Genomic DNA, 14,559 nt, shown 5'->3' with positions numbered 1-14,559 from the left:
AAGTTTTGACATTTTTGGAATTTTATTATCTTTGAATCATAAAAATTAAATTTGGCGCCACCAATACCATATCTAAACATAGTTAATGTTGTTAATTTAAATAAAAAACAACCACCGTTGATAGTTCTACAAATTCGTAAAATTTTAAACAAGGTTTACAATTGTTTAATTATTGTAATAAAGGTAAACCTTTTAAAATATTTGCTAACCTCTAAAAACTGCTGAAACTGCTTTTCCTTTGCAAATCTGAAACGAATTTAATCAAAAAAATTCGGCGAATAATACTTTGATTGACTTGTTCTACAACAAAGGAAATTTAACATGAAAGATTATGATGTTGACTTTTATATAACACTCCTTTAACGTTAATAAAACTGTACGTGCATAACTGAGCTAATATTTGTCAACTTGCAAGACATCAAATAGATTTAACCTAGATTTTGTCGATGTACATGCGTATGCAACAATGTTTAATTAAAACCTTGTGTGCTTCGTGCTAACACAACACTGCGTATAAATACACATTTCAAACCACTTATCGTTTAGTTGTAAATTTACATGATAGTTCGCAATTATATCTCTTTAAATTAAGTAAAGTCAATACGTTACCTTCTCATTTTTACTATATATACTGCAATATTTATTTATAAAATGTCACGTTTTTAATAAGCAAATAAGATCAAGGTAAAAATGATTGAATTTGATCGAGTTTTGGACAAGATAGGCCACTTGGGCAGGTATCAGTTATTCCTATGTGCAATTACTTATTGGTTGGGTATTCCTGCTGGTCTTCATAATATTGCTTCGGTGTTTTATGCAGCTGAACAACCTTTCAGGTAAGGTTAACATTTATTTTTAACCTGTAAATTTAGACAGATGCAAGAAGAAAGTGAGAAAAAAATAAAATATTTTATTTATTTTTAGATAGTAGCTTCACAATCATGAAATAAAGAGGAAAAAAATAGAAAAAATCATTTATAAAGAAATTATAAAGTTAGTAAAATGGTAACAATTTAAAAAAGGGAAAAAATGTTAAGTTGTTAAGGAATTAAATGGGATATTACAAAGTTTAAAAAATGTAGATATCAGTAAAAAAAAGTAACATTTTTTACTGTAAATGTAGAATCTTATCTAACACATGCTTATATTTAACAGATGTAATGTTCCACCTATTGACAACCATTCAGCTTACCCAACTTTAACTGAAGTAGATATAAGGAATTATACAACCCCTCCCGGAGATTCATGTCAAAGGTAAATTCATTAATTATTTTTTTACTTTTTTGTATAATTACAGGCATTGCTTTCATAGTAATATTTTTGTCACTGTTTTGTTAAGTTTTTGTCTAACTCTAATCTGTGTCCTGGAAGTTTTTGTTTGTTTTAATTCTACATTAAAGTTATTGACTTTCCTATATGACTTGCATTAAATTTTATTTGGTTAATGTTTCGGTATAAGTAACTTTATATTTATATAGGTTACATAATAATTATCTTAAACTTTAATTTTATTCATATTTAACCATTTTAAAGAGGTGTTTACTACAAAAATATAACGATGTACATTTTCTCTTTATATTACGTAAAAATAACATGTGGTTATTATAACGTTGTTATCTTATATCGTTAAATTTTATCTTTATTATTTTACTAGATATGGTTACAATTTAACAGCATGCGAACCTCCAAGTTTAAGTTGTGTAAATATTGGTTACAATCCAATAAACTGCGACCAAGGATATTATTTTGATACCTCTGTGTTTACCTCCACTGTCAACAGTCAGGTAAGTTGTAAAAATAAAAATTTTATGAAGGTGGATGTAGGTTGAATAAATATAGTAAATCACGGTTTGATTTATTGCAGCAGTGACTTTTTTTTATAGCCCACAATGCTTAGTTTTGCTAATTCCATTTTTGCAGTTTAATTTTAATTATTTAGTCTTTTAGTTGGTACATTAAATACCCAATTCCTAATTTTACAATAACTAAACTACTGGTTTCAACCTTAATAATGTAAAAACCAGCAGCATGGTGTAGTGGTCAGAACACTTCCAACACTACATGAGGTTCTGGGTTTGATCCCCAGTGATCTTAAGCTGTAGCGCCCTTAAGTAAGGTGCTATAAACGGTACAAAAAGCCAGCATTTAATCAGCAGCGTAATTATTGAGCAATTGTAATTTATAATATCTCAAACTGCCACATGTAACTTGAGATACGACTTTCATGATATATACAAAAAAATTAAACATTTATTTTAACAGTGGGATTTGGTTTGTGATCGAAAGATTTTGGGAACGGTCGCAACTTCGATTTACTTTGCTGGAATGTGGACAGGAGCAATCGTGTTTGGGAACATGGCCGATATGTAAGTCTAATGTTTAAGGTCCCGGGTTCGATTTTAACACAAGACTGTTAACTGTTAAGTCTTATGTAACAGTTAGTTATTTGTTATAACTTTAGGGCTGATTTAATGTATTCTTATAAAAAGATATTTAAGTTAAACATTAACATATTTAGACATAATGTATATTTCTTTTTAATTATCATGCTTTAAATAGGGTTCGATCTACTTAAAATGGAAATAACTTTTCACTTAACATTATAATGATACGTTGTAGACTTGGTCGTCGAAATACGATGTTAGTATCTGCCATTGGAACGACCATCAGTGGGATTGCAACCGCGTTTACACCCTGGTTTGAGTTGTTTGTTGTACTTAGGTTTTTCACTGCAGCTTTCTCACATGGAGCTTTCTTGATCATGTTTGTATACGGTAACTACCTTATTTTATGTCACTTTTAAATAGTAACAACTTGTCTAACGTCATGATATTGACATGTTATTTTACACTTTTGTTTTATGTGATAAATCGAATAAGTTTGAAAGATTATCGAATTAAATTTAGTTTTATTCTTAATGTTAGACAACTGGTTCATGGCCTAAGTTGTACAAATATTTTTGTGATACATTTGTTGACCTTGCGATATTATTTGTTATAATCCGTTGAATAAGCTTAGTAGTAAGAAAAAGTTAAAATAACATGTTATTATACAACTTTTGCTTTTATGTTGAATGTATAGATAATATTTTGTAAATACAACGTATTTTGTTCTTATAGTTTAAGAAAAAGGGGACTTTGTAAATTGTTGGTTTGATGATTATAATTTTTTGTTGCAATACCTAATTATAAATTAAAGTAAACATAGATAATTTTGTTAACATGACTTACATCAATATTTAAATATTGTGGTGTTTACATTCAAATATTTAATGTCTCATCAACGGTACAAAGTTCATTTATCTACATATTATGCACAACTTTTAAAACATTTTAATGCGCCTTTTTTGTATGTATCTTCATTCTTGATGTGGAAGAGTCGAATGCGCGACCTAAACATAGAGTAACATCATTTACCCCGACCCAGTCTCAAGGTACCTCTGTGGCAGTTTGGGATATAATATAAAAAATAATATTACCCGATAAATACGCTGCTGATTAAGTGCTGGCTCAGCAGGAGTTTGTACCGTTTATAGCACCTTATTGAAGGGCGCTACAGCAAGAGAGCACTGGGGATCGAACCTAGGACCTCTTGTAGTGTAGCAAGTGTACTGGCCACTAAAAGTATGGTGTAATTGTTATTTTTTTTATGTTTTAGTTGTTGAGATAACGGGTAATATGAGAACTTACACTGGGGTTCACACTCACACTGCTTTCAGCGTCGGGTACACTCTTAACTCACTTGTTGCTTACTTTTTTCGTGATTGGAGGATGTTTTATCTGGTCATCTCACTTACTCCAATCCCTTATTTTATTATTCATTTCTTTGTAAGTAAAATATATTTATTTTTAAAATAATCTTTAAGAAAAATACTTAAAGACTTTATATAAAGGTTTGGTGGACAATATAACTTAGCGAATGGTTAATCCTTTATTTTATCATTTATTTTTGCAAGTAAAATACATCTATTTTTAAATTAATTTTTAAGATGTAATCTTTAAGTTAAGGTACTCTATATTAATTTAGTTAATGGTCAATATTGTTAGACATAGATTATATAACTTAACGAATCGTTATTTAAACTACGTTGCATAAAATGCATTAAATGACGAACAAAACAAATATTCTTTAGTTTAATATTTGCCACACTGGCCTTTATATGTTAAGTACACAATATAAGTACATAAAGGATTTCATTTACGTATTTTCTTATTTGTTAATCAATAATTAGTTTGGTTATCTTACTTTAGTATCTGTCGTTTTACGTCAATATTTTTAATATATGTTTTAATAATAACGACCACATGTTATTTTTCAAGTGTGTTTTGCTCTACATTGAACAACTTTATAATAAAGTGTAACATTTTTTGGTTAATAATATTGCATTACGTGATCCTGCACAAAAACTTAATATAAATTTCTAATGTCAACCAGTTTACTTTTTTTTTAACATGTCTTTTTTAATAAGCACATCTTAATGGTTAAAGGCATTTTTTCTCTATATAAAACAACTTTGTTTCTAGAGTTTAGCAAATGTACTAAATATGAACTTATATTGATCTAGGTCCCACAGTCTCCAAGATGGCATTTCTCGAACGGAAGAGATGAGATTGGGAAGAAATGTAGTGAGAGATTCGCGAAAGGAAATAAAAAGGTTTTAACAGAAAAGGATTGGCAGAATGCTGAAGCAGAACTAGTAGGTTTTAAATATTTTTATTTAAACAAAACCAACTTGGGGTATTGGTTTAAATTATTGACATTGTCAATTTCAACTGATTAATGTAAGTTGCCTGTGGCAGTTTGGGATATTATAGATTATAATTGCCCGATAATTATGCTGCTGATTAAGAGCTGGCTCTGCAGGAGTTTTTACTATTTATAATGCCTTACTCAAGGTTGCTACAAAATTAGAGCAGTGGAGATCGAACCAAGGACCCAAATTTCTGTGTAAAGTTATCGTTTTTTACATGTTTTCCCAGATTTTCTGTCTATTATCACTGCTTAAAATCAGTTATTATTTTCCTTTTATACTTCACAGACCGATAAAAGCTTGCTCGATAAAACTTATACCTCGTTGGATTTATTCCGAACTTCAAGAATGCGTTTAATTACAATTAATTGCATGTTCAGTTGGTGAGTTCAACATTTCAATATTTCTTAAAGCTTTAAAACATGATTAGCTTCACATAGTGCCTAATATGTTGACTTTTATTCAAATATTACACACCTAAAGTTATGCATTTTTATTATCTTAATTAATAGGCTTGTGATAGCAATGGTATATTACGGGTTGTCCCTGAATGCTGGAGCACTAGCAGGTGATATATTTGTTAACAATGCAGTAAATGGAGCAATGGAGATCATCGGTTACATGTTCGTTCATTTAACTATGGAACGGTACGTTTAAATTCTTTTCATCTTTTTCGATATGTTTATATATATATATATATATATATCTATTCTTAGTATAAATAGGCCAACTCAATGGCACATACAGTAGCAATTATTACCCCGACTCAATCTTAAGTTGCTATACATATTGAGAAAGAATTCGTACCATTTTAAGCGCCTTACTCAAGGGCGCTACAACATGGAAGAAATGGGAATCAAACCAATGACCTCTTGTTGTAAACTACTACACCATGACCTTATATTTGGCTATATCCTCATACCATTTAACATAATGTTAAACTTGTGCCTAAACCAATTGACAAATTTATAAATTTACATTTATTTTAGAAAAATAAATTAAAAATTACGTTAAATTTTGTTTTGTGTTTAGTTGGGGACGTAGGCTATTGTTAGTATTCATGATGTTGTTGCAAGGATTCTCTTGTTTGTTGAGTACCGTGTTAATTGAACTAGCTGGTGATAATCAAGGTTGGTTGTATTTTATTAAACTCTTTAATACCGTAGTCTCTTTCATACCGCAGTCTTTAAGGGCCTTTGGTTAGGCAATTATTAATTCAGCAATTTGGTTTTTGTAATAGGTAGATGTAGGAACCGTTTAATATTAAGACCATAAAAGCAGTGGGAATTAAACACATGGTCCTAGTTAACAATTAACTTGTGAGCATACATATAAGCTTGTTTATGTTTTAACTCTAATATATTCTTTCAGCAATGGCGACAAGTGGGGTTGTGTTTGCATTCATCGGAAAAGTTGGAGTTTCCGGATCATTTGCGATTATTTTCAACTACACAGCCGAGCTATATCCTACTGTTATTAGGTATTACTTTGTTTATTAACTATAAGTTAATAGCCTGTTCTTCTATATGCATTTTTTCGTCGTAATATGAATGCATCTTGAGGCTAGTATTTGCTCTTAATAAGTTACCACAAACTGCATTTTCATTTTTTTGTAAGCCTTTAGGTTTCAACAAGCTCCGTTATATGAGTTGTTATGCGAAACAATGAAAAATTGTTTATTACATTTACATTTAAAAGATATATAAGCAAAATATACATTAAAATAGATTTTTTAAACTTTATCGTGGCAAATTTTTGATATTTATCGTTCTTTTACTTCGTAGAGGAAATGCACTTGGTATCGGGTCAATGGCGGCCCGTATAGGAAGTATAGCATCTCCCTTTATTATCCTCCTCCAAGATTACATCTCCTGGCTCCCAGCAACCATATTTGGAGTTATGTCAGTTATAGCTGGTGGGCTGGCGTTTTTGTTCCCTGAAACTATGGGCAAAACCATGCCACAAACCATCCCACAAGCTGAGTTGTTTTATAGAGGAATTGATTTCGAATCTGAGTAAGTTCCACTTAAATTAAATTTGTTTTATGTTCAATTATTTTCAAGGTGTAGTGGTAAGAACACTTGCTACACCACCAGGAGGTCATGGGTTCAATTCCCACTGACCTCATGCTGTAGCGCCTTTGAGTATATAAACGGTATGAACTCCTGCTAAGCCAGCACTTAATCAGCAGCATAATTATCGGACAATTTTATTCTATAACTCGAGGCTGGGTCAGAGTAACCGTTGTTACTCTATCAGTAGGTCGTAAAGTCTCGACCTCCCACATCAAGAATAAAAAAATAAAAGAAAAGTTTGTATCAGACAAAAGTAAATATAATCAGCGTTAAATTTAAGGTCATTATAACACCAGCAATGAAATGTAACCTTGAAATAAAGATTACATCTTTAACAGAACCTAGGTTTAATAAAATATCTGGTTAACACACTATAGAACTTTAACTTGTTTTATTTTTTTTTACAGATCCGTCGTTTATGCAAATGATAACACCGACGAAAAAAATGACGTCACTGCACTTTAACATGCACTCTGTAGCCTTCTTTTTTTTCAAGTGTTTCCTTAATTCTTTAAAATTTTAAAATAAAATTGGTTAGATGCCTTTTTGTAGACAAATATATTTCAATTAAATAAAACGTAGTACTATGTATTTACTCTTATTTTGTACAGAGGTTGTCTTATATTATATCTTCTTAATTGTGTCTAATATTAATTGCAGTTGTCGGGATTCGAACCTAAGAAATTAAATTGTGATAATTTTTAATAAACAAATCAGTAATAAACATTTATCGTTGCCCTTTGTTACGTCATTATTGATCTGTGTCAGATCATAATCATTTACAACAATGTTTAAATTGTTAACAAAAAATTAATAAAATAACACAATTAAAAGAATATGAATTCTAGAATAAATAAAATCATTGAAATAATAAATGTTTGTGTTTATAATGAGGATAATTATTAATTAATCAATTAATTAAAAAAAAAACAATCAGTGCTGGAATGTAGACACGAGAAACGCTAGACAAAAACCCGGGAACGTGGTTCTGTGACATCACAGGGCGTTCGATTTCGTTTTGCACTGGAGCTGTGCGCACGTGTTTTTGAGCTCTGTTCTTAGATGTCTCTTTATTGGTAAGTTTGACGAATTTTTACACTTTTTAGTTTTATTAAAGAACAATTGATATTGTTATATATTAAGTAATTATTAAAAGTGATTAAATAATTGTTTTTATTACGTTATTATGACGTGTAAATGACATAAGTCTATTGCGGCATTTAGTAATGACTTTCCATACGGGATTATTATTAGACAATGATTATTAACATAGAACATTGTTACACGACAAAATATATTAATAGTAATTATTTCAAGTAAATTTATATCGTTATTTCACTTTTCTAATCGTTCTACGTAAACAGATGCATTTTTTATAATAGAAACGCAGTGTTAACTAGTATACTAATAGTTTTTACGTTATTTATGACCAAATTTTCAATTTAAAGGACAAAATGTTAATTTTTTATGCTACTTTAGTTATAAGTTTTAAATAAACCCTTTATTAATGGTGGTAACGCGTAAAATAAACTTAAACGCTGGTTTTTCAAATATAGAAATATTTTTTCAAATAAAAATTGATATCTATTGAAATTATGACGAATATTATAATGTCTTCCGACTAGAAAACGGCGCGAAGATGTTAATAAATTGTATTTTGATGTTTTATGAGCGAGTAAACTTTAAATTGTGCAAGCCTAAACTAGATAAGTAAAAACAGTTCTTCTAGCTTTTAAATTTAGTTATTAGGGCGATTTAATAATGAAAATTGCTTTACTTAAGCTACTATGCGTGAAAGTAAAAAAAATTGTTCTTAAAGACAGCTTTTAAAAAGCGTTTTTTTAACGGTGTAGAAAAATCTGCACTTGGCATTAACCCTTCTACTAAAAGTTACATATAGTTGCCTGGGTTAAAACACGTGAAACTGTCACGTCATAGTAACCCTTTCAATAATTTGGCATCTTTAGTAGACAAGATTTTTAAAACTGAATTCTAACGTACAATTTGCATTTATAGTTGTAATAATATACAAATTATGGATACCTTAATATAATATTAAAATAAAATTATATAAATTCTGAGATTTTAAATTTTTTCTTTTATTACAGGGTTTACCATGGACTACTTGGAATTCGGAACTCCATAGAAAAACTGTATTTTTTGCTGAATTTGAATGGAAATTTTTGGAATCTTTAACTGTTTGTGGAAATGAAAAAAAAAAAAAAATTTAGAATACTTTAATTGTTAGCTGGATTGAGTGGATTTTTTTTGATTTTTTTACTGTTTTGCGGAAATACTTCAACTATTTGCTGTGGCGGAATATAAGTGAGTTACAAAACTTTATTGTAACAAAAAAAACTTTATACAGGCATTAACAATATTACAAACAATTACTGTTAATATAAAAGAGACGATTAAAAATATTTTAGTGCTAACCACATTTTTAAACTTACATATTTATTACTCTACTATTGGAGTTAATTATGTTGTTTTGCATGACAACCCTACGCAATATTTGTATTTATATAATGCTAAAACACAAAAGTGGAAAAAAAATTTAGAAAACTTCAACTGTTAGTTGGATTGAGTAACTTTTTTTTGAATTTTTAACTGTTATGCGGAAATATTTCAATTCATTGCTGGATTTGAGTTTTATGGAAAACTTTAAACTTTGGCGGAATTTGAGTGAGTTACAAAACTTTAATGTAATAAAAATGACAACTACTACAGACATTAACAATATTACAAACAATAACTATTATTATAAACAGACACTAAAAATATTATAGTGCTAAGCAAATTTTTACATTTACATATTTATTACTCTACTGTTAGAGTTGATTTTGTTGTTTTGCATGACAACCCTACGCAATAATTGTAATATAAATAATGCTATAAACACAAATTTATACCCAGTTAACTGAACTTTAATATGAGGTCTGCATAGCAATAATATAAAGATTTAAAATACTTAATTAACTGAACTAACCGTGAACATTTTTATTACTCTACTGTAAGAGTATATTATGTTGTTTTGCATGACAACCCTACGCAGTAATTGTATTTATATATTGCTAAAACACAAATTTATACCTGGTTAACTTAATTTTAATAAAAGGTTTGCCTAGCAATAATATAAAAATTTAAAATATTTTGTCAACTAAACTAATGGTGTTGAGTACTTGCGGATAGATTCACGATAATTTTGAAAACTCGTTAACAATATTTTGTTCTAAAAGTTGGATTTTAAGTTTATAAATTAATGTCCCTATTCTACCTTCCCTTACCAAACTGCATGTATGCTGCATGAAGTGCATGGGTTTTATTTTTTGCATGGTGTTACTAACTGCTGCTGCTGCTGCTGCTGTATTTGCGATCATAATTATCAGCGCTCAAGCGAGCTTTTACTAAATCATTATCCCTTTTATAAACTTGGCTTTCTAAAATTTTTGGATTAAGTAAAGTTTTCGGTTTTCAGGGTTACGTGAATCTATTCGCTACTACTTCGCACTATTAGTAAAGTTGACATTTATATTAAATTGGCATATTATTGTTAGGTATTACTGGACATTAAAGTTGAGTTAAACTGAGTTAGTTTTAATATAAAATACAATTGAATTAAAAATTATATTTTTATTTATTTTTTATTTGCATTTTTAAATTAAAAAATAATTGTGCAAACAAAAATATTTATGCCTTAAACAATGATTATGGACAACTAGTTAATGACAACTACAAAATATATTTATTTAAAAACAATGTCCAATAACAATCATACATGTCATAGAAACTTTTACGATACAAAATTAATGACAATGAGAAGAGGAAAACTGGAATTAATAAAGAAAACAGGAATTATTGGAACAAAGGAGAAATTATTGAAGCAGAGGAGGTATTATTGGAACAAAGTAGGACTTTTTGGAACAAGGGAGGACATTTTGGAACAAAGGAAAACTTTTTGGAACAAAGGAGGACTTTTTGAAAAAAAGGAGGACTTTTTGGAACAAAGAAGGACGTTTTGGAACAAAGGAGGCTGTTTTGGAACAAAGGAGGACTTTTTAGAACAAAGGAGGACTTTTTGGAACAAAGGAGGACTTTTTGGAACAAAGGAGGACTTTTTGGAACAAAGGAGGACGTTTTGGAACAAAGGAGGCTGTTTTGGAACAAAGGAGGACTTTTTAGAACAAAGGAGGACTTTTTGGAACAAAGAAGAACGTTTTGGAACAAAGGAGGCTGTTTTGGAACAAAGGAGGACTTTTTAGAACAAAGGAGGACTTTTTAGAACAAAGGAGGACTTTTTAGAACAAAGGAGGACTTTTTGGAACAAAGAGGGACTTTTTGGAACAAAGAACAAGGGAGGACTTTTTGAAACAAGGGAGGACTTTTTGAAACAAGGGAGGACTTTTTGAAACAAGGGAGGACTTTTTGAAACAAGGGAGGACTTTTTGAATCAAGGGAGGACTTTTTGAATCAAGGGAGGACTTTTTGAAACAAAGGAGGACTTTTTGAGGAGAACAGCAATAATAATATAAGGTAAATATATTTTTTAGTGCAAAAATGTTTTTTTATAATACAATTCCTGCAATGATTAAGTGTTCTATATAACAAAATATTATGGGATTAATTTCCAAACTAACAATATTTGCAACTAACATAATTTTTTTTTTTCATGTCAAAATGATTAACATCATCTTGTTCAATATGATTTGCTAACATTATCCGGTTGGATGGATGGATTTAAAGATGCGGACTTAATCATTCATTTAACAAAGCTACAGCAATTCTTATGTAAAGTAAATATATCTGATTATTAAACTAATTTATAATATAACAAAATATAAAAATTGTTTTTATAATGTTAGACATGTCTAGTTAAAATTTTCTATGTAGTAAAATAATATGGCATGGTTACCAAACCATTAAAATGTATTTTTTATCAAACCAATAATATTAACATTTAATTTTAGATTGTTGTACGAATTACAATAAAGCAAACAAGAAGAGAAGTTTACTGTTAAACTATCCAATTTTGAAAGGTGAGTTCAATTTTCTGAAATGTTCTCAGTATTTACCTAATTGTTTATACTAACTTATGTAATTATATTTTCTATAAAACTGATATTGTATGAATTTAGTTAAGGTGGGAATTTATTTTTACAGGCAAAGTTACAACAATGTAAAATAAAATTAAATATGTAAGTTTCATTATCTTACAATGTTTTATTTTGTTTTAGAGATCCTTCTATCGATCCACAATGTGGATTCTACTCCAGACTACACAACCAAACATCAGTGGTTCTACTACCACACAATTCAATCTGCGTGGTGTAACATCACACAATTTCTACACACTACAAAATCGAATCTCATGGTAAAAAACCTCATTAATTAAGTTAATTAACTCTATCTCTTTTTCTATTTAAACTCTTCTTGTTAATTTTCACTAGGCTAAGATAGCTCTAATGTGTGTAATGCTTCGCCTTCTGGCACTTTTCATTTTTCACCTAACTGCAACATTGTTGCAACTAAGGCCCTTAAACAAATAGGGTTAAAGGGGGGGTCATGTTAGGATAGGTTAGGATAATGGGGGGGTCCTTAAACTGTAAACTTAAGTAACACAACTTTCATAATTTTAATAACTAATATATTTAAACTTCTGTAAAGAGGACAAGCCTCACTCGGTTTTTGTAATTTTAAAGCAAATCTGGATGTATACGGATATCGGTAAACGCGCAATTCGGATAACCGATCGCAATTTCCGCCGCCCTCCATCATATCAGTTTTTTAACTGTTATGATCTTTTCTTTATCTTTCTAATTAAAAGTTTGGTCAAGTATTTTCCATGCTTGGGTTAAACTTTTTCTATATATTATTTAAATGTTGTGACATGAGTCGAAGTCTTCGCAGAGCAAAAAAGGAGGAAAAAGATTTTGGATGAAGTCTTCAAATTTTTGTAAAATTATAAATTTTAATTGTAATTTGTAAAATGGATTTTAAATGTTTTTAAAAAGTTGATAGTAGATAATTTGTGTTGATAATTTGTGCTGCTGATGAATTTTTAAACTTTTATCGAACTCTGACCTCCAAACTCAGGACTGAAGATGGAATATAACAAACTCGGGGCTGAAGAAACTCAGGATTGAAGATGGAGCAAAAAAAGGTTGGTGCTATGATAACCACTAATGTGGTGTCATAGTTCAAGTTAAATTCTTTCAGAAAAGAATTTTAACTTAAAAAAATTCTTACAAAAAAGAATTTTAACACTTAATGTGTTATAATATCACTTGTGTGATATTTTGTGTTGCGAAACTTAAATAAACCATTTATTATTCAATTCTTCCGTACAAGAATTTAAATTTAAATCGCTCCGATTCCGACGCTTTATTTTCGTTTGCGATTCCGTCGTATGTTGTTGCAGCAGAAAGTAGAACTGAGAAAAAATTGTACAGTTTTAGAAATAAAAAAAATGGCAGAGTTAGCAAAAAATTCATGTAAAAAGTTTTAAAAAGTATTTAGTTACTTATAGAAAACAATTATAAAATTTGTAGACCTAGATATTTTTAAGTTAGAAAATTTGTAGACCTAGATATTTCTAAATAAGAAATATTTTAATTTTAGCTCGGTGGTTTAGGTAATTTATTTAGTCTAAATTTGGAAAAAATTCAAGAATTAACATTTTCAAGTCATCTAACAACTTCAATTTTTGGGATCTTGCTGGGATATTTTTTCACCCAACTAACCCCTAACCATTTTTTTTTAGCTCTACAGGCTAACTAAAATTAACCCCTAACCATTTATTTTTTCAGCTTCACAGGTTAACTAAAATTAACCCCTAACCATTTAATTTTTCAGCTCTACAGGTTAACTAAGATTAACCCTAACCCATTTTCTTTTAAGGTTTTCAGGTTAACAATCTAACAATCTAAAATTGGGGGAATCAAAATATCAATCACATCATCACAGTTTTGCAGTTCAGTTCATGTTACTTTAGGTTATCCGTTTTTAGTGGTTCAGAACCAATCGCAATCAGACCGATATTCTGCTAATATGTACAACCACCGAGAGTTAGTTTTAGTCCGCCGTATACATCCAAAGGTTTTTGCCGGGTTTTATGGGTTTCTGACCTTACCTCCTCCCGACGACTCCCATAAAATTCCGGTGTTGGCCTAGAACTAACCCATTGCTTTCTGGTTGACCTTGTCGTGGTGCAATGGCTTATCACCAACAAACCAGAGTGTCCTGGTTTTGATATCCAAAATTTTAAATTACAAAAATGAATTGTTTTGAAAGAAAATGTTAAGAAAATATTATCAAAACCAGGGCATAAAATTGTTTAAAACAACACTTCAAACCTTTTAAATAAAATTGATTCAAAAAATTCAGGGAAAAAATGTGTTTAATAAAATAAAAAATGGGGTCTTTCAATTATTTTAAAATTAATTTTATATTTTGTTTTTTTAGAAAATAATAAGATCAACATTAATAATTAATGTATTGTTAATCACTTATGTATGTTAATGTATTTGTTAATCACTCATGTATGTTGAGCATGTTATTTAAATATCATTTTTTGCATTTTATTTAAAGTCAGTTATGCAAAGCTGGTAATGTTACAATAAATGGCTTAAAAAAAATTGTTTATTTTTGGGTTTACAATTTAATTAAATTGATTTAACTTCATTATTAAGTTTGAAACCAGATCCGGGTTTATTATTCTAGCACCAGATTTAAAAT

At 29.5% G+C, this 14,559-nt stretch overlaps 1 protein-coding gene across 1 annotated transcript; it reads left to right on the top strand.

Annotated features, from left to right (window-relative positions):
- Nucleotides 1-5: 5 nt before the first annotated feature.
- On the top strand, nucleotides 6-7,557 carry LOC145752270 (organic cation transporter protein-like). The gene is made up of 13 exons (XM_082568526.1): nucleotides 6-836; nucleotides 1,156-1,254; nucleotides 1,655-1,784; nucleotides 2,263-2,366; nucleotides 2,620-2,774; nucleotides 3,658-3,827; nucleotides 4,565-4,696; nucleotides 5,039-5,133; nucleotides 5,263-5,397; nucleotides 5,783-5,880; nucleotides 6,122-6,230; nucleotides 6,535-6,765; nucleotides 7,233-7,557. The coding sequence occupies exons 1-13, from the start codon at nucleotides 691-693 to the stop codon at nucleotides 7,288-7,290; spliced, it is 1,662 nt and encodes a 553-aa protein (XP_082424652.1). The 5' UTR covers nucleotides 6-690; the 3' UTR covers nucleotides 7,291-7,557.
- The last annotated feature ends 7,002 nt before the right edge of the window (nucleotides 7,558-14,559 follow it).

This window comes from Corella eumyota, chromosome 5, assembly GCF_963082875.1.
Source record: "Corella eumyota chromosome 5, kaCorEumy4.1, whole genome shotgun sequence".
Classification (NCBI taxonomy): domain Eukaryota; kingdom Metazoa; phylum Chordata; class Ascidiacea; order Phlebobranchia; family Corellidae; genus Corella; species Corella eumyota.
This window is presented reverse-complemented; position numbering and strand designations above follow the sequence as displayed.